The sequence below is a fragment of the Panthera pardus genome, unplaced genomic scaffold (genome assembly GCF_024362965.1).
Source record: "Panthera pardus isolate Hobbes unplaced genomic scaffold, ASM2436296v1 HiC_scaffold_13, whole genome shotgun sequence".
In the NCBI taxonomy this organism is placed as follows: Eukaryota; Metazoa; Chordata; class Mammalia; order Carnivora; family Felidae; genus Panthera; species Panthera pardus.
The window spans coordinates 114178303-114197722 of NW_026526688.1; the positions used below are offsets into that span (position 1 = coordinate 114178303).

General features: G+C 39.8%; 1 protein-coding gene across 1 annotated transcript; it reads right to left on the bottom strand.

The window, feature by feature from the left end:
* Positions 1-1811: 1811 nt before the first annotated feature.
* OSTC (oligosaccharyltransferase complex non-catalytic subunit) lies at positions 1812-11937 on the bottom strand. The gene is made up of 4 exons (XM_019416988.1): positions 11737-11937; positions 7782-7875; positions 5540-5737; positions 1812-2391 (listed from the first exon to the last, which is right to left on the bottom strand). The coding sequence occupies exons 1-4, from the start codon at positions 11873-11875 to the stop codon at positions 2373-2375; spliced, it is 450 nt and encodes a 149-aa protein (XP_019272533.1). The 5' UTR covers positions 11876-11937; the 3' UTR covers positions 1812-2372.
* Positions 11938-19420: the final 7483 nt, after the last annotated feature.

A 19420-nucleotide genomic window follows, 5' to 3' on the forward strand; every position in this document is an offset into this window, starting at 1 on the left:
CTCTGTTCCAGCTTTCCACTTCAGGTATGTAACATTTATTAAGAACCTAAGTTACCTCACACTTCCCAATTCAAATAAACATTGACATACGATTTCTTTTATCATCAAGATATATAGGATTTCTTGTCATCTTAATTCTCTAAAGACAATGTTTTCTTTATAAATCTCTGGCAGAGATGTGCTACTCGGGTCCCTTTGACCAACCCACCGCCTAACTGCAAGGAAGAGGGGCTACGTGACAGCCTCTGGTGTTAGCTTTGTCAGGGTTCACCTCAGCTTTCTAGCCAAGATCACGCTGATCTCAAGGTTGGGCCGCACAGCTGGCAAGCCAGTGACACAAGGGCCTAGCAGCCACTTCCACCCAAGGCCTCTGACAGGCAGTCTCTGCTGCAGAGATCCCCACTGGACCGACAGCTACTCTGTCAGCTATGCGTCGAGGAACGACAGCTTTCCGTGGTTAGCCTTGCGGCCTCCTTTGCCTCTCACCGGCCCACTTTGCACTTCTCCGTGTTAATGAGCATTGACTCCTGGAGGATTCTGTGGTGAAATCAGACTAGTTTGTTCCCCATGTAGTCCACTAATTTAGTCTCCTCATTTACTTAACCTCTGCTGATGTTAATAATGCTTGAAAGGCTTTCCATCAGAGCCTGCCATTTTAGCGTCCTCAAAAGCATTTTAAGTCTAGTACAAGACACGACTTTTTTCTTCACATAAAACACTGCAATTTTACCAGAAGTTATTTAAATATATTTTTGTATTTAGTAAAGATATATTTATTATTAACACAGAAACAAAACCTTAAGAGCTGGGACCAAAGAAAAACCCCAAAACAAACCCCCAAACACCCCACCAAACCTTAATAGCACCATCTTGTGGTGTTTAACAGGAACTGTTCACTACTCAATCGTATTCGAAAACTTTTGAAGCCCTAACGCCTTCCTGTTATCTTCTGTCCATCTAGTTTAGCCAAGGTTTTTAAATATGGCCAAATGCACTTAAATTAAACCTTTAACGCTGTTAAGTACACACAGGCCTTGCTTTCCTTTTTCAGGGCCTTGAGGTAGAACAACCCCCTCTCCCATGTCTTGTGATCACTACAACATACTAGGAGTGATTTTGTTTGTGGCCATGTATCAGTATCTGACATTTTGCAAACATTTTCTATCTTTTGTTTATCTGGCTTCCCTACAAGAACAGAAGCTCTATGAAAACAGAGCCTTTTCAGTTTTACTCATCCTTATAATGCTCAGTGCCACGTGGCGTATCTTCTCAAAACTTTTTGAATAAATGAATATTTTACTCAATGAATGGCTACATTGAAATCTGCCTTGGAATTAGAAAAAAATCACCTGGGATAGAATTTTACTGTGAAGATCTCAGAACAAGAACTAGTTGAGCAGCTAGAGAAGTGATGTTCACAGCCAGTCAGGAAAACCAGAAGACCTGGCAAGAAGAAATTAAGGGAAGACCAGACCGGTGCAGGGGTGTTTCTAGATGTGCTCACAATTGTGTTAATTACTGAAAACAAATGCCTGAAGGGAGTTCTCCTCGCACACAACCACTTACGACTCTAACATGCATGCAGCTCATGCTTGAGTATTTAGAGGGGTACAGAATTGCTACCTTACAAGGCAACCTGCCAACTACATTTTGAGACCTTAGACCTACCGACAGTAGGTTAGGAGAGTTATAGGTAGGAATGAGTAATTATAGATGGAAAAGTTAATACCATTGGTTAATTAAATCATAAAATAAGTGGCCCTCTTGGTGCAGTGGTAGCGTGTCAGTCTCATAAAACAAACAGAAAGGTGTTAATTAGAAAAATTATTTATTTCTGCTCCTTTCATACACCTTATTGTGCAGGAAACGGTCTTGCAGACACATCTGAAATAATGTACTGTCACACACTCTGTTTAAAGGCAAAGCACCATAGGTAAAGCTGATCGTCTGTCCAGAGTTCTCAGCTTACGGGATCTCGCTTCCTGATTTTACATTAATTTTTGAAAGTCACAAATATCATCTCCAAAAAATGTTAAGGGGGGCTGTAAAAAATAATCACTTTATTCAGTATTACAGCTGTAGAAATGGAGTATATTTTCTTTAAGAAATGAAAAACTAAGAAGAAAATGCCACTTAACATCATTGGTACGTCGGCATAGGCCAGCAGGAAAAATACTGTGATAAGCTTGTCTCTTTGATACCAAGAAGACATTCTAGTTCAAGCTTTAACATGCTTCCTATGTTTTCACTAGATGCTTCTTTTCTGCTGCTTCATTCTTTTCCATAGTTCACGTCAGAGGATTGGTACAGCCTTTAAAACTTCATTAGCAGGAGCAAATCCAATATCCACAGATTTCATCCCAAAAGGCATTTTAACCCATCAGATATCCCCTGCAGGAATAAAATTTATAAACACAGAAAGTGAAAAGGAAGCAACATTTCAAAACACCCCAACAAATTTTATGATGAATCAAATGACAATCTGAAAATATAATTGTGACTCATCCTTATGGTTTTTATTTCGAATCTTGCCTCCCCAATAAATAAATATATTACTGGGCTTCAGTTCCATTACCCTTTCCCCTCAAAGCATACAGTTACAAACCAATATGGCTCCAAACCCGGAAGCAAATGAGCAGAGACTCAAACACCCACAGAGGCTGTTAAAAAGCCAGGCCGTGAAGCTATCCTTCAACAAGGACTGATTTAAAACGCAATCAAATAGCTAGGTTATCTATGTCCTCAAATCACAGAATTAACAACAAAAAGAAGAGAAAGGAAAGGATAAAATGACAACAGGTATACAATGATAACAATGAGAAATGGCAGATTACATCAAGGAAATAAACTGAACTGAAAAGTATTGCTATGCCTAATTAAGCGTAAATGGAAAAGGATTCTGAGTCTAGAAGGCAAAATTATGCTTAATGTTCAGTGTCCAGCAAATAACCGTTATCAAATAATATTTGCTGAATACAAATGTAAATGCTAAGGAAGCAATAAAACAGTTTAGGAAGTGGTGGGTCAAAAAAGAGGAAGATAAAGTTTTAGTACATGTACTAAAGTTAAATTTCAGCTGCAGGGAAAAATTGCTTATATGCATTCTCCTAGTCCCTAAATGATATTATTATTATACATTTACTTTTACTTCTCATTTCTCCTTTCCTTTAGAATTTCTTTTCTGAACTGATCTCATGATCTCAGGATTCACGCAGGAGCTCCCTAGCTTTTTTCACCAGGTTTAAATGGTAGTTCAAATTGCTAAAAAGGCAATTGTTGCCACTCAACTGCATAATAAAATCTATTCAATAGACTATTTCATACAGCCTTTATTTTTTAAATTTTTTTAATGTTTACTTATTTTTGAGAGAGACAGAATGCAAGTGGGGGAGGGACAGAGAGAGAGAGAGAGGGAGACACAGAATCCAAAGCAGGCTCCAGGCTCTGAGCTGTCAGCACAGCTGACGTCCCTATACAGCTTTAATAACATACTTGCCTAAAAATAGAAACCCATCCCTCTGCTCTGAACTAAACACTTTTCCTAATTTTAGAACATTACATCATGGGGTGCCTGGGTGGTTCAATCGGTTAAGCCTCCGACTTCAGCTCATATCATGATCTCACGGCTCCTGAGTTCGAGCCCCGCATCAGGGTCTGTGCTGACAGCTCAGAGCCCTGGAGCCTGCTTCAGATTCGGTGTCTCCCTCTCTGTCTGTCCCTGCCCTACTCACACACACACACTCTCTCTCTCATCTCTATCCCTCTGCCCGTCTCTCCCACTCATGCTCCCTAAAATAAAAAATTTTAAAAAATTAAGAAAAACCTAAATGCAATAGTAAGATGGAGGCAATCCAGAGAATTAAGCACTTTCCAAAGCTTTTTTTTTTTTTAAGCAGTAGATAGCTCTGTTATCCTCAAAGTCAAATACCTGAGCTAAAAAGAAAAGCACTTATATCCTAAGGAGAAGACCTAAAACTATAAGGAAGAATGAGAAGCTTAAGTAGAATAAAAACAAATCTGGCTCTATGGACAAAACCAGCCCACCTGTTTTATTCCCCCCAAATTTTTTTTTTTTTTTTCTGAGAGCATGGGGGAGGGGCATGCACGGGTGAAGGGCAGAGGGACAGGGGAGAGAGCATCTTAAGTAGGCTCCAGGCCCAGTGTGACAGAGGCTCAATCCCAGGACACTGGGATCATTACCTGAGCCACAAATCAAAAGTCTGATCCTCAACCAACTGAGCCACCCAGGCGCCCCAAACCAGCCTACTTCTATTCTGCTACATTTCTCCAAACGTTCCATCTGTTTTGGTTGGTGATTTGTAGTAGCCTCTTGATCTCTCTAGGAGCCTCCTCTTTTCTTGTTTTGCTCTGGAAAACTTCAGCCTCTTCCATACCAAGTGTATCTTTTCCAACAGGGACAGAAAAAAAGAGGAACAAAAAGAGGAGGCCGGAGTGCCTAATTCTTCATACAACTTAGCCAATGGCTAAAACTGTTTTCCCCAGACAAAAATAAGAGCCACTGGCAGAGGAGTCTGAGGGAACTATGTGGCCACACAGATATTCAGCTGACAGAGAACACTGCTCTTTTCCCATCTTTCCCATCCCGCCTTAGCATGAGAACATGACTGCAGGAGAAGTGAGTGCTTTGGACTTTCTAGGGGAAGTCTGCCCATTCTATTCTAGATGTTACGGTAGACAGGTTAAGCCACAGAATAAGTGAACCTGTGAAACACACACATCCTGTATTCTCTTTTACTGTCTATTATAATAAAATACGGGAGTATCAGTTCTAAGAAATCAGTATAGTTGAAACTTGACGTTTAATATACTCCCTGAAAAATAAATTTACGAAGAGCTAATCTTTGTATGGTATACTTGTCCAATGTTCCTGCAGTTATTAATTCATCCACAGGTGAAATAAGAATATAGGGAAATGTGATCAGACTTGTCCCTATTTCAAGTTAATGATCTCAAATGGAATTATAAAAGTTGCCATAAAACCAATTTTTTTTTGTTTTAAAAATATTGTATGTTTTCTGAAACAAAGTCTTCTTATACACACACACACACACACACACACACACGATCCTTTCCCATCTTTTTGGAGAGGCAATAACTCCCTCCCTGTCCAAGGCTTAATGGGTTTTCCTCATACCAGTATTCAAAGAGCAGCAGTAATTAATGCCTTGAAAACATTCCCTACTATCACTATTACTACTGAAATCCCATATGTTATAGATTAAGCAAAAAGCAATTTAAAGAAACAAGATCTCCAGTCAGTGGTCAGTGACATTGTAGCAAAATAACCATTTTTCATGAACATGAATGGAGATGACAGAAAGACAACTGGTCTCAATTTTACTACTAACCATAGCTATAACCTTGAACAAGTCACAAATTCCTTTGGTTCTCAGCATTTTCATCCATTTAAATGAGGGTTAAATTAAATCCTCTATGATTTTATGTGATCCAAGTGATTATTTTACCAACTTGCAACAAAAGTTAAACTGCTGATTATACAAAGTACTTGATAACTTACGGCAGTTTCATTCTCATGAATACTCTAGCCATGAAAAAACTCAATAGGACACAGACGAATCCAATGAATAGAAGAAGAAATCTATTGAGTTTTGGAATGTTTGGTGCATTCGATCGGTCCAGGATTATGAAACCTAAACCTCCCATTGTGAACAGGAAGCTGGATGCGAGTCCTTCCATAATATATTGTCCATTTACTCTGAAAAAGAAAAACCAGATTAAACAATAAATGAAAATTCCCAGAAAAATAAAAAACCTGTCTTTAGATTGAAAGACCTATTTCTGCTTAAATATTTTTGTGCTGCTTTTTTATTCTTAACCTTACAACTATTTTACCACATTTCTGTATATTCATTTCAATTCCTGCCATGTCTGAATTATGAATCAAGCACTATTCTAGGTTCTGGGGATACAACAAAATCTGTGTCTTCATGGGGCTTATGTTCAAAAAAGTTTTAGAACCTCAGCTAACACAACTGTCAATGTAAAATCAATGCTGAGATTTTAATTATTAGCTTAAAAAGCAAATTAGTGTATGTATAGAAACCCTTAACCCAGAACTTTTGTTTTGCTTTTAAAAATAATGACATTTAAAGTTCTATCAAATTCAAATTTGAATTGGTAAGAAATGTTTCTAGAAGTTTCACAAGAGTAAACCTCTTGTTTCAAAGGGAAAATTTTATTATTTTTTTTTCAAAGGGAAAATTTTAAAAGGAAGTATTTTTAACTAAGGCTCCATGAGCCCCACAAGAATTTCCAGCAATCTATAAATCCTTAGTTATATGCAAATTTTTATACATACGTATATCTGTTTTTTTCTAGCAATACAGACCTTTCAAAATTCTGAATCCATGGATCCCCAAAAAGCAAATTCCTCTGTTAAAGGGATAATTTATACAAAGGTATATCTAAAGAAGGTATATTTTTTGTTAGCTAATTGCCTTAATTGAAAACACAATACACGCATACACAAAACACAATACATAATACATTTTGAGCACTGGGCTCAAAATTCCAACAGTACCAATGATAACAGTATGAAAGGTTTCCCTACCATCAAGATCTCCTGTCACCTAGATACCCCTCACTCCCAGAGAATCACAAACATTTTTTCAGGAATATGCTATGTATGGAACATCATTAACGTTCAGGATGAATACAAATATATAGCTATGTTTAGATGGACAGTTATCAAGTGGATTTAGAAAGCAACATAATAAGCATTGCCCAGGTAAGCCAAACCACAGTGGAATGGTGATTCATTACTCAAATGGAACACCTAAGTCTCAAAAATTATTTTTAATGTTTATTCATTTTCAGAGAGAGACAGAGAGAGAGAGAGAGAGAGAGAGAGAGAGAGAAGGGGAGGGGCAGAGAGAGAGGAAAAGAGAGAATCCCAAGCAGGCTCCACATGGTTGGCACAGAGCCCAACAGAGGGCTCAATCTCATGAACCATGAGATCATGACCTGAGCCAAAATCAAGAGTCAGAAGCTTAACCGACTGAGCCACCCAGGCACCTCAAAAATTATTATTATATTTTATTATTTAATAGTATAGTCTAGGGGCTCACAGATTTTTTTCTTAAATGGCCAGATAATACATGTCTCAGGCTTATAGGCCATATGGTTTGTGTCAAACTTAGCACTGCAGCTTGAAAGCAGCCATAGATAGTATATAAACAAATGGGCATGCCTAGTTCCAATAAAACATTACTTACAGGGGCGCCTGGGTGACTCGGTCAGTTGAGTGTTCGACTTCAACTCAGGTCATGACCTCAAGGTTCGTGGGTTTGAGCCCCGCGTTGGGCTCTGTGCTGACAGCTCAGAGCCTGGAGCCTGCTTCAGATTTGGTGTCTCTCCCACTCTCTCTCTCTGCCCCTCCCCCACTTGCTCTCTGTCTCTCTCAAAAATAAATAAACATTTTTAAAATTTTTTTTAGATTAAAAAACATTACTTACAAATAAACTGGTACCTGCAGTTTCCTCATCCCCAGAATAGCCTATAAATGTATTTTAAACCAATACCCTCCTTTAAATAAGTGATCATATCACTATGAAATATATTATTTCCTAATAAATAATATACTTCTGTTCTTGCCCACTTCCTGCATCTCTGCATTTAGCATTTTAAAACAGCTATTATCTAAATGCAGATGGACCCATAGGTTTCACTGTATTTTTAAAAAGCACTCATGCCCCAGCAACCTTCTTTCCCACCAAATCATTCAAAAAGGCAACTGTTACCTGTAGGCCAAGAAGGCTACTGGCCTCTGATGTCCATGTTCATCGGTCATAGAGCCAACACTTGGAGGTTCAACAATAACATCATAAATTATTCCTATATGAAAGATAATAGTACAGATTAGATTGGATTCCTAATTTTTAAAAAGGATTAGAGTTTTCATCAGTCTCTAAAGATTCATTTATATTTAAACAGGACTGCTTAGATATATTATTATAATCAAGCGAGGCCTAGCTAATCCCCTAAACTTTAGATAAACCTTTCAGAAATTCAACTCAATATTTTAGCATACTATCTCTAAAACAGGTATTTCATAAAAGAAATTCATTCAGTAACTGTTTCTTATACTCAAGAATTCCTCCACAATAGGGGCGCCTGGGTGGCTCTGTCAGTTGAGCATCCGACTTCAGCTCAGGCATGTCATGATCTCGTGGTTTGTGAGTTCAAGCCCCGTGTCAGGCTCTGTGCTGACAGTTCAGAACCTGCAGCCTGCTTCAGATTCTGTGTCTCCCTCTCTCTCTGCCCCTCCCCTGCTTGCACTCTGTCTCTCTCTCTCGAAAATAAACATAAAAAAAAAAAAATTACTTCATAAAGGAGATTAAATATTAAAGGCTATTATTTTAGTTCAAGAAAATGCTGTCAATTGAGGGTACTGTGACTAATTTTCTTGCTTAAATGTAAAATAAGGAGACATTTTTAAATCATACCAATAGGCAGACAGGCAATACTAGAGATTCATGATCATTAATGTCCATCACTTATGTCACGATGTCCCTGTGATCATTAATTCCATCAACATTAGTACTTTCCGGATCTCCCACTGTCCACATCTACTCTCCAACATCCTCACTTCCAGCTTTTCTTAAGCATCGTTAAGACTGTGTCTCCCTCACCCTTGACTAACAAAGCAATCACATTGGGCTTCTCTAATCTCTCCACCACCACCACCAAGCCTACCAGCTGGCATCTACAGCCATCCCTTCCTCCTTCCCTCCAGCTCCAAGAGAGGAAGAGTCCCTCCTCCTACCAATGTGGGATTGCTTCTGCAATTATCAGGACTCCATCCCCTCCTGCCTTCTCAGAGAATTTGTTCCTTTGGCTATCGCTCCTCCTTCCTGTATTTCAACCCTCTCCTTCCTACATCAACCTTCCCTGGATTCCAGACCCTTCTAGTTAAATCCTATTACTGTGCTTCCTTTTTGAAAAAAAGTGAGACTTCCTTCTTGGGGAAGAAAAAAAAAAGGTAAACTTGTTGTCTCCCTTTCCTTACTTATTCTTCAGTCTTCACCTCACTTGAACTTGGTATCTGCCTCCGCTGATCTTACTGTTGCTAAAGTTGCCAATGATCTCATGGTGTCAAATTTAATGGACATTTTTCAGTTATCTTAGGAGGCTTCCCGGCAGCACTCAATACAGTTTACTAAATCCATTTTCCTTGGGGGAAAATTGGTTTCTCATGGCTTTTGTGATACTCCTGTCCATGTTTTCTTGCTACCTCTGGCAGGGCCTCCTCTTCTATAAAACCGCTACATGCTGGGAATTCCTTAGGGCTTGATCCACTGTCCTCATTGTCCACATTCCCTCCGGAACTCAACCCATCCCTTCCCAGGGCTTTCAGTTCCATGCACTAATGAAGGTCAATATGCCAACACCGATCAAACAATGTTAGCCCCAGTTGAATTAGATGTAAGCTCCCTAAGCACAGGGACTTTCACTATGTTCTTCAATACCTGGCTTATGAGAGGCATTCAAAAAACATTTGTTGTTAACCAACTTCAATACAGACCTATTTTCTCAATTCTAGACTCATATCTGCAAACTTGACATAACCATGCCCAACTGTTACATATCCCGAAGTGACCTGTGGTTCACTGTACCCCAGCAAAAACCATGTCTTCAGTCTCAGAAAATGACACTTCCATCTACTCAGATGCTCAAACCAAACACCAGTTTAAGATTCCTTCGCACTGCATTCTCCCCAATCACTCCTGATAACCCAATCAATCCATCAAGACCTACTGAATCTACTTCCAAGCTATCTTTCATTGTATTTTCCTCCTTCTCCACTGCCACCAACCTAGTCTTAGTCAACTACAAAACCCACCTAATTGGTCTCTTGGTTCCGTATCTGTCCATCCTTTTCCCTTTGCCTACTATTTCCTCTCCCCCAATTCTTTAGATTTTGGCTAACCTGTCATTTCCCCAGGAACCACACTGCAATGTGATGTTCCCAACTCCTGTTATTTTCTCATAATCTTTTGTTCTTTCCCTTCAGTGCAACTCTGGCAATTTGTAATGGAAAAAATAACGCAGTGGAAAAAGCTTTATGTGATATTTAACCAACCTCAACCATGACATTATAAGCTTCAGAAGGACAGCGTCCTTATGTTTCGTTCACTGTCGTTCCCAGTACCTAGGGCCTGGAACTTAATCGAACCTCAATGCATTGTTTGCTGAATATTTCTCAGCAATGAACATTATTTATGGAAGTACACTCACAGTTTTTAGAAGAGACTCCTTTCCAGTGGCAAAACCGATTCCTTGTATGAGACACCTCATGGCCTTGGCCACTAAAAAGTGTCCTTTGCAATTTGCCCCTGGGATTGGGGCAGAGAATCTCCCCATTACAACAATCCACGGGAATAAGTGGACAGAATGAAAACTGTGAGGCTTCTAACAAAGGCTTGGACTCCAAGGGAGGTTAGGGTTAGGAGAAGAGACCAGCAGATCAAAGCAGACGAAGACTCATTTTTTGTTAAAATCACATGCATTTTAAATTTCATTTATTCAATACAGCACCCATTAATGTGCTGAGCAAATGTTAATGTTAATGCAATGTTAGGATAGCATCTTACCAACATAAAAAAAAATATTTAAAATATATTTTACTTAAGTTAATTATCATTATTCTCGATTTGGGATGGGAGTTGATTCAAAGACAAATCCTAGTACCAAGCCCTCAAAGTTTCACATTCTTCCCTCTTAACAACTCTTTTCACATCTATGAAAATAAAGATGCCTATGGCTATTCCCTTAAAAAGGGAACTTTTGCTGTCCCTAATCTGTAAGCTTCAATTTTATAACACCTAAGTTGAGTACCCCACTTCTCAAAATCTGGAAATACAATAGAATAGTCTTGAGTACATCATGGAACTGTGGCTTGCAAGGGTGGTGGCCTGAAAATTGTAGCTGGATTGCCAACTCATCACTATACAAAACAACGCCCCTTTTGCAACTTTTTATTTGGAAAAAAAAACAAAACACCAGGATAGGACAATTCTGGAGTGTTTAATAGTACTGCTATTTTCCTTATTCTTTAAATTTTCAACCTCTGCTTTTTGAAATACAATACCTTCTGCAAATCTAACTTCAATCTTAAATATTAATCGAAACCGTGGATTTGGAAACTTCCATTCACGTTTATTGTTGACCAGGGCAAAAAGCAACAACAGACCCTTAGGTGTGGGTTAACAAACCCCAAGGATTGTCATGTCTCTTCCATGTTTCCAGGGGCTGTACACAAAGATAAAAGTCCCAAAACCCTCCTGACCAACCGAGTAGAATGGGCAAGACTAGACTTCTCCAGGGCCTCTGTCAAACAATTTACAGGAGGGGATGGGAGTCCTGATAATTGCAGGCAATAAACAGAATTACAATCTGGGCTTGAAAAATATATTCGATTCGCATCCCTAGGCTGAGGCTAGAAGTGCGGAAAGGCAACGGGCGTGAGAACATGGAGAACAATGAGAGTAGCCTCTCAGGACACAGGACAGGGCGTGAGGGCACATGAACCTCTGGGCTGTTAATACTTGAGACCCCAGAAATTCCCTCCACCCTGCGAAAAGACCTAGAGCACAGCGATGCTTCCCCCGGGGCTGAGAGCGGAACGGACGCGCCTCGGGGGCCGCCGGCTCTCCGCGTCTCAGCGCCTCTCGGGCCCGAGCCAGCCCGAGTTACCTCCGGTAATGAGGAAGTAAGACACCACCACCAGAGCGTACACCGTCATGGCCGACGGCATATGCACCCAGGGCGGCTTCTTCAGCTTCAGGTTGGGGCATTCGAGCACTAAGAACGGGACCCGGTACAAAGTCTCCATGCTGGTAGCGGCAGGGGAGCCTCTCGACCACAAGCCCCACGCGCCACCCGGAAACAGGCCCGCCCTCCCGGGCGCCGGCGCATGCGCCAGCGAACGGAACTTGCAGGTCCGTAACTCTAGGAGACCTGTATATATAGGAAAAAGAAGAAACTACGAAGAATGAGTAAACAACACGATTTAAAGCTATATATTATTAAATCTTGTTTAGCATAAATTTGAATAAGAAGCTCAGTTATTGCTAATGAGTAGACAGGTGATTTATATACCTTCAAGGACCTGCAGGGCGTCAGACGTGGCCAAGCCGGAGAAGCAGAGGAGGCAGTCTACATCTGAGCCCCTCCCACTTGCCGGCGCTGGGGATTTGGAAGCTGATTGGATGCGGGCGTTCTAGGTTCCCAGAGCTACAGGATGAATGGAAGCGTTTGGGACGTTCTGCCTTTTCCATTAGCGGTTTTTTCAAGAGCCTGAGAAAGTCCTAGTTGCTGAACTTTTGCTTCACGATGTAGTTGTGGGGACAATCATAATAACAATTGTTATTAATAATTGCTAAACTAGTATATTATCAAAGTTGAAAAAATATCCAGTCCAGATCAATCAAAATTATCAAGAGGGCATCTCCACAGGATGCCTAAAGCTGATACCTTGACGTGACCAAAATACTATTTTAAATAACCCATGTCCTACCCTCCACTTTGCTTCTCCCTCAACCATCTCTATCCTCATAAATACTAAAAACTTTCTGGCCGAAAATCTTGAAATCAGCCTGGTTTCTCTATTAAAACTCCATATCCAAAACATCAGCAATAATTAATGAGGGGGGTTTACACGGAAACCAGTATTTATACATGGGAAGATTTTCTGGGAATTCTAAAGCAGAATGTTTCTGAACTTAGCATGGTTTTATAAACGAGGAAAACTTTGGAACAATTAAAAATATGTTGCCTTGAAAAAATAAGGGTAAGAATAGAAATTCAAAGTTTGTAAGCTTCCTTTGTAGCTTCAGGAGGGAAACATTAATTAACCACTGCTTGGCAGATACTGTGTTAAGTGATTTACACTGGTTCTTATTTCATCTTCATGACCACTCTATTAGGTGAATTCTATCGTCAGCGCTTTACATATGACAAAACTGAAGCTTGAGAAGTGAAACTTACAAAGTGTAGTAGTTTGTGATTGGCTGAGACTTGCTCTGAATGGAAATAAGATCTGAGATGCTTAAGATGGGGCAAGTGTATCCTTCTTCCTATATGTTTTAGGACAAAATAATTGTGTATACATTGTGGGGAAAAAACCTAGAAATTTGTAAAATATACATTTTTTAGGACAAAATAAAACTACCTAGTCATCTATGTATTATTAATGTCACTTTTTTACTCTGTTCCAAAAAGTAAGTTTGTTCCAGAAACCAATTAATTATTATTTTTAACATCCTAAAACTTGAAATATTTGCCAACTTGACTTTGTAATATTCTATAAGCCAGGTATTTAAAAAAAAAACCCTTTTATGAATAAAAATGCACATCTGTTACCATCTGTGTCCTAACCAAAAATATTTCTGCGGAAAATGTTTTGGTTAAACACAACATAAACTCTGTAACCGAAAACCAAGGAAATAATGAATATAACCATGGATATTAGAGTATACCCTTAAGTAAACATAGAATCAAATCAGTCAGTGAGTGGATATTTTATATAAATGAAGAAGGGCAAATGTTGGAAGAAACAGATTTAAAACATTATATACAGTCAAGCTTATCATTCTAAGTTACTTATACATACAAGCAAAAATGGCTAATTCTTACTACACACAAGAAAATCTCCACTTAAGGAAGATAAGAGCATAAAACTGATATCTGCCAAGATTCTCAAGTTTAAGATAGGAAGTATTAATTAAAAGCCTTGGGGCACCTGGGTGGCTCAGTTTGTTAAGCTTTCGACTTAGGCACAGGTCATGATCTCCCTGTTTATGAGTTTGAGCCCGCATTGAGCTTTGTGCTGACAATGCAGAGCCTGCTTCAGATTCTGTCTCACTCTCTCTGCCCCTCCCCCATGATTTCTCTTTTTCTCCCTCCCTCCCTCTCTCTCTCTCAAAAATAAATAAACATTAAAAAAAAAAAAAAAAAAAAAGCCTTGAAGTCAGGAATGGCTCTCCTGATCAAAAGAAGGACAATCCCACAAATAAGTTTTTAACTAAATTCTAAACAAACTAGAGCCACCAAGACTATTAATGCTACTGACTTTAGTTTATTTGAATATGTATTTAGGGAGGAAATTTGTAACCTTTTTTTTTTTTTTGTCAGATAATAATACACAATTTTAACCCTGATTTATTTACAAAGACATTTTGCAGTTGAGCTGACAGTCTCGTGAGCTATGTTCTTTCCCTCTGGGTTCTGTATAAGCATGAGTATGTTTGTTTCCCCAGCTCAACAGGTATTTGCTGAGTGGCAACTCTGTTCCAGACCCTGGGTGAGGCACTATTATGTCTCCTGTTCTATCAAACTCTTCCTGATGCAATATTGGATTGTGAATTTTGTTATCACTGTCATTATTTAAAATTTTGAAAATTAAAATTCACAAGTAAAACATAGGTATATGTGTATCATGACGACAGCAATGCATGGAACGAGTTCCTTTTCCATCGCTGCTCTCCTTTTACTTCTCCTTTCAGAGGCAGTAAGAATGCTGGGATTAGTTCAGCTGGAATAAACATACTCAGATGTGGAACAATCCCTGTATCAGTTTCCTGACCTGTAGAGTGAGAGCTCTTATGGTAGGAAAGATAAAGTCGAACCAATAGAACTGGCTTTACCTACCAACACAAAAGAGGTGACTGCAGAGACTGATGTCATCATCAAAGATTTGAAAGATACAGTATGGTAATTCCTACTACATTGCATTCAGTTAGCTAATTCAGCCCTTGTAAAAGAAGGATGGATCTTGAAGAACAACAGTGGATTAATGTAAATTTAATCATATCGTAACTTCCTCTGGTCATGTTATTCCAATCTGTATAGTGAGTGATCCAATAAACTGCTGATTTTGAATGGGAACCCAGAATAAGCAAAGCTTCTGCAACAGGTCCAGCCTGCTGAGCAAACTTCTCTGTCACTTGGGCCACATAACTCAGCAGATCCAATATCCTTCGTAATGTCTGTGGCAGATAGGGATGTTCTGTTGAGCTTTTTTTTTTTTTTTTAACGTTTATTTTTCAGAAAGAGAGAGACAGAGAATGAACGGGAGAGGGTCAGAGAGAGAGGGAGACACAGATTCCGAAGCAGGCTCCGGGCTCTGAGCTGTCAGCACAGAGCCCGACTCGGGGCTCAAACTCACGAACAGTGAGATCATGACCTGAGCTGAAGTCGGACGCTCAACCGACTGAGCCACCCAGGCGCCCCTGTTGAGCTTTTGACAAGCCCCTTAGGTGAATCATAGCACTAAACCCTAGGCTTTTGCAGCAAACCTATGTCTCCCTCTGAAGATAATTATGTTCACTGAGAAATAGCTTCAGGCTTGCCATTGGAGCTTAGTTAAGACTATGCTATTGACCATAGTCAACAAGTTACCATGAAACCTGAACCTCTAACCTATCAGCCAATAAACATGGTGCCTACAACAGCATTCCATCATCAAATGAAAGTGTTTTACAGGAGATCAAGCTCATGTAGATCTTAAAATTACACGTAAGTTGCATGAGAAAATAACCCAGATGCACATGGCCCACATCCTTGCACATTGCCACTTCTCTCTCAATCTATACTGTGGGCATTATGGAAAGTGCCCTATGGCCAGTTAACTGAAGAAGAAAAGGGGAGGAGGCTATTTCACAGATAGTTCTGCAGAATGTGCTTGCAGTAACTGAAAGTAAATGACTACAGATTCACTTGGAGGGAGCCTCACTTGAAGGAAGTGATGAGGGAGAATCCTTTCAATGAGCAGAATGTTAGAGTCGACCTGGTTGTTCATTCTGCCTGGAAGGAGTGATGACCAGAGTTGCAGGTCTATAGTGATTCGTGGGCAGTGACTAATCATTTGGCTGACTGGATGGCCAGGGAATTAGAAGGAACACCTCCTTCTAATTGTTGAGACCTCCTCAACAATTTTCTCCCTCAGACTTTTCAGTGCACAGTGCCCAGAAAATACCTACAAAACAAATGGGCCAATGGTCTATATACAATTTTGTGGATGCTTTTCATCATTTAAAACATATTGTAAACATCTTCCATTTCAGAAAATACACTACTACAATATCATTTTTCGTGGTTGTATAGTATAATATCACATAGATACATGTGGTATGTGTGTGTGTGTGTGTGTGTGTGTGTATATATATATATATATATATATATATATATATATACTGTTTATTTATTTTTGAGAGAGAAAGAGCATAAGCAGTGGAGGGGCAGAGAGAGGGAGACACAGAATCTGAACGAGGCTTCAGGCTCTGAGCTCTCAGCACAGAGCCTGATGCTGGGCTTGAACTCAACCAACTGTGAGATCACGACCTGAGCTGAAGTCAGACGCTTTACTGACTGAGCCACCCAGGTGCCCCTACATGGATGTTTCATAATTCACTTAACGAATCTGCTAATTCCAGTTTCAGAAGTAACTGATGATCAGATGGTAATTTATTTCACTAGCTTAAAAAAAATAGTGTCTCTTAAAAGTAATAATGTCTCTTGAGGCCCACACTAATTCAGAACTTCACAGTGAAGAGATTCTGGGAAATATAGTTCCAGCTTAGCTAAATTGACACAATACAAATCCACCACAGTCTAGTCCTTATTAGCATGGTATCCACATATACCTTTTTGAACTATATTTAATTTAATTTTAAAATAAGGGCAGCAACGGGGCGCCTGGGTGGCTCAGTCGGTTAAGCGTCTGACTTCAGCTCAGGTCACGATCTCGTGGTCCGTGAGTTCGAGCCCCGCGTCGGGCTCTGGGCTGATGGCTCAGAGCCTGGAGCCTGCTTCTGATTCTGTGTCTCCCTCTCTCTCTGCCCCTCCCCCGTTCATGCTCTGTCTCTCTCTGTCTCAAAAATAAATAAACGTTAAAAAAATAAATAAATAAAATAAAATAAGGGCAGCAGCAACAATATGCTTTCCCCTAATAGAGTGCAACTAGCCCTCGTGCAACTGTAACCAGCTCTCTCCAGGGAGAAAACAAAGGCTTTTTGTTTATTTTGGGGCAAGAACCATCCCTCTTCTAGATAAGTCTTATTCCTTCTTTGATGTCCAGTAACTTAAATGCTGAGAGGTTAAATATTATCAACAAATAGCATACCATAGATGGTAGGAGAATGGGAAACAGAAAGAAGAAAATATTGGTTAGCATACGTACAAATATATTCATATCAAGATAAGGAAGAAATACTCATAACTGTCCCATTGCTTGTTTCCACAACTCTTCACATGGTCACAACTGGTATTTATAATTACAATTTTCCACTCTCTATTCCATACTCCCCTTGCCTTTAGCAAAAACTTCAGCTGGCTGAGGTTCTTTATCTGCCAGAGCGATCTAAAACTTAATTCCTGAAGGGTCTGAGCCATTTGACCCTACTAGGTTGTAGTTTTCCATAGACTTTAATCATAGACTTTGGGGGTACTAAGAGGCGCAGGGGATCTCCTGCATCCTAGGCACACTCCCCCTTACTGCCATTTTGTAGTGGCAATCAGAATTTCCCATGGATGTCAGGATCAAACCCTCTAGTCGGTATAGTACCCCTTACCTGCTTTTTGATTCACTGGCATGAGGGCACTAAAGAGGTGAGGTGACACTCTCGGCTCTGTTTAATGGAACTATTGAGGTGGCCATCCCTTGATGGAAATATTATCTTGGGGGACTGAAACTCCTAGCCCAGCAGAGCCCAAAGTTGTAGGAAATGGGAACCAAAAGTTTCACGAGTGCATCACTAGAAGTCACAGCGAGAGGAGCTGTTCCCATTTTCTACACTTGATTCCCGGGCCTGTGAATCCTGGTTCCAAGAGAAACAGCCGCATATACTGATCATTGATTTACAGCACACGCTGCATCTTGGCAGGCATTGTTTTAGCTCCAAGAGGTGTTGACATTCAGTTGGCATCATAACTGAGTTTTCAAAAGGCCATTCCACCATTCCACACAGCTGCTTCAAGGTGATAGGGCACATGCTAAAACCAGGAATTCCATGAACATGAGCCAATTGCCACAATTCATTTGTTGTCAAACAAGTTCCTTGGCCAACAGCAATGCTGTGTGGTATACTGCGATGATGAGCAAGGCATTCTTCAGATCCACACAATGGTGATTTTTGTAGCAGCATTGTGGCCAAGGAAGAAAAAATCGTATCCAGTGTTAAGTGTCCATTTTAGTAAAAACCAAGTGCCTACTGGAGTGGTCCTATGTGATTAACCTATACCAAGTAGATGGCTCATCTTCCTGGAGAATGATACCATTTTGTGGGTTTGTTGTTGATTTCTTCAATTGGCAGTTTGGGCACTCAGCAGTGGCTCTAGCCAGATCAGCTGTGATGAGTGAAAGTCCACGTATAACTTCCATCCCTGTAGCCATGGTCACTTTGTTTATGGGTCCGCTAAGCAAGGACAGGAGTGACTGGGGAAAGAGGATGACTATCCATAGGATGGATCATCTTATCCACCTGATTATGAACATCCTTCTGTACATATGTTGCAATTTATTGAGTATCACCTGGGGCACAAATATCTTCATACTATGAACTTTTATAGGAAGGTCTCTCTCCAAACCTCCTCAACAATTTTCCTAGTATATTTTCTGAAATGGAAGATGTTTACAATATGTTTTAAATGATGAAAAGCATCCACAAAATTGTATATAGACCATTGGCCCATTTGTTTTGTAGGTATTTTCTGGGCACTGTGCACTGAAAAGTCTGAGGGAGAAAATTGTTGAGGAGGTCTCAACAATTAGAAGGAGGTGTTCCTTCTAATTCCCTGGCCATCCAGCCAGCCAAATGATTAGTCACTGCCCACGAATCACTATAGACCTGCAACTCTGGTCATCACTCCTTCCAGGCAGAATGAACAACCAAGTAGACTCTAACATTCTGCTCATTGAAGGGATTCTCCCTCATCACTATATACACACACATACCACATGTATCTATGTGATATTATACTATACAACCATGAAAAATTATATTGTAGTAGTGTATTTTCTGAAATGGAAGATGTTTACAATATGTTTTAAATGATGAAAAGCATCCACAAAATTGTATATAGACCATTGGCCCATTTGTTTTGTAGGTATTTTCTGGGCACTGTGCACTGAAAAGTCTGAGGGACATAGAGATGATTAATATCTATGTGATGAGATTGTGGAATTTTTCCTTTTTTGAAACCACATGTATTTCCTAACTTTTCTATAATAAACATATATTACTTTTGTAATTAAAGTTTTAAAAATAGTATTTTGTTGGAACATAGTAAACATCTTTCTGGTCTTTCATGAGTATATCTGTCTCTCTACCCAGGTACTGTTCACTGCTGTATTCTAGAAGGGGTGAATAATAATGCCTCC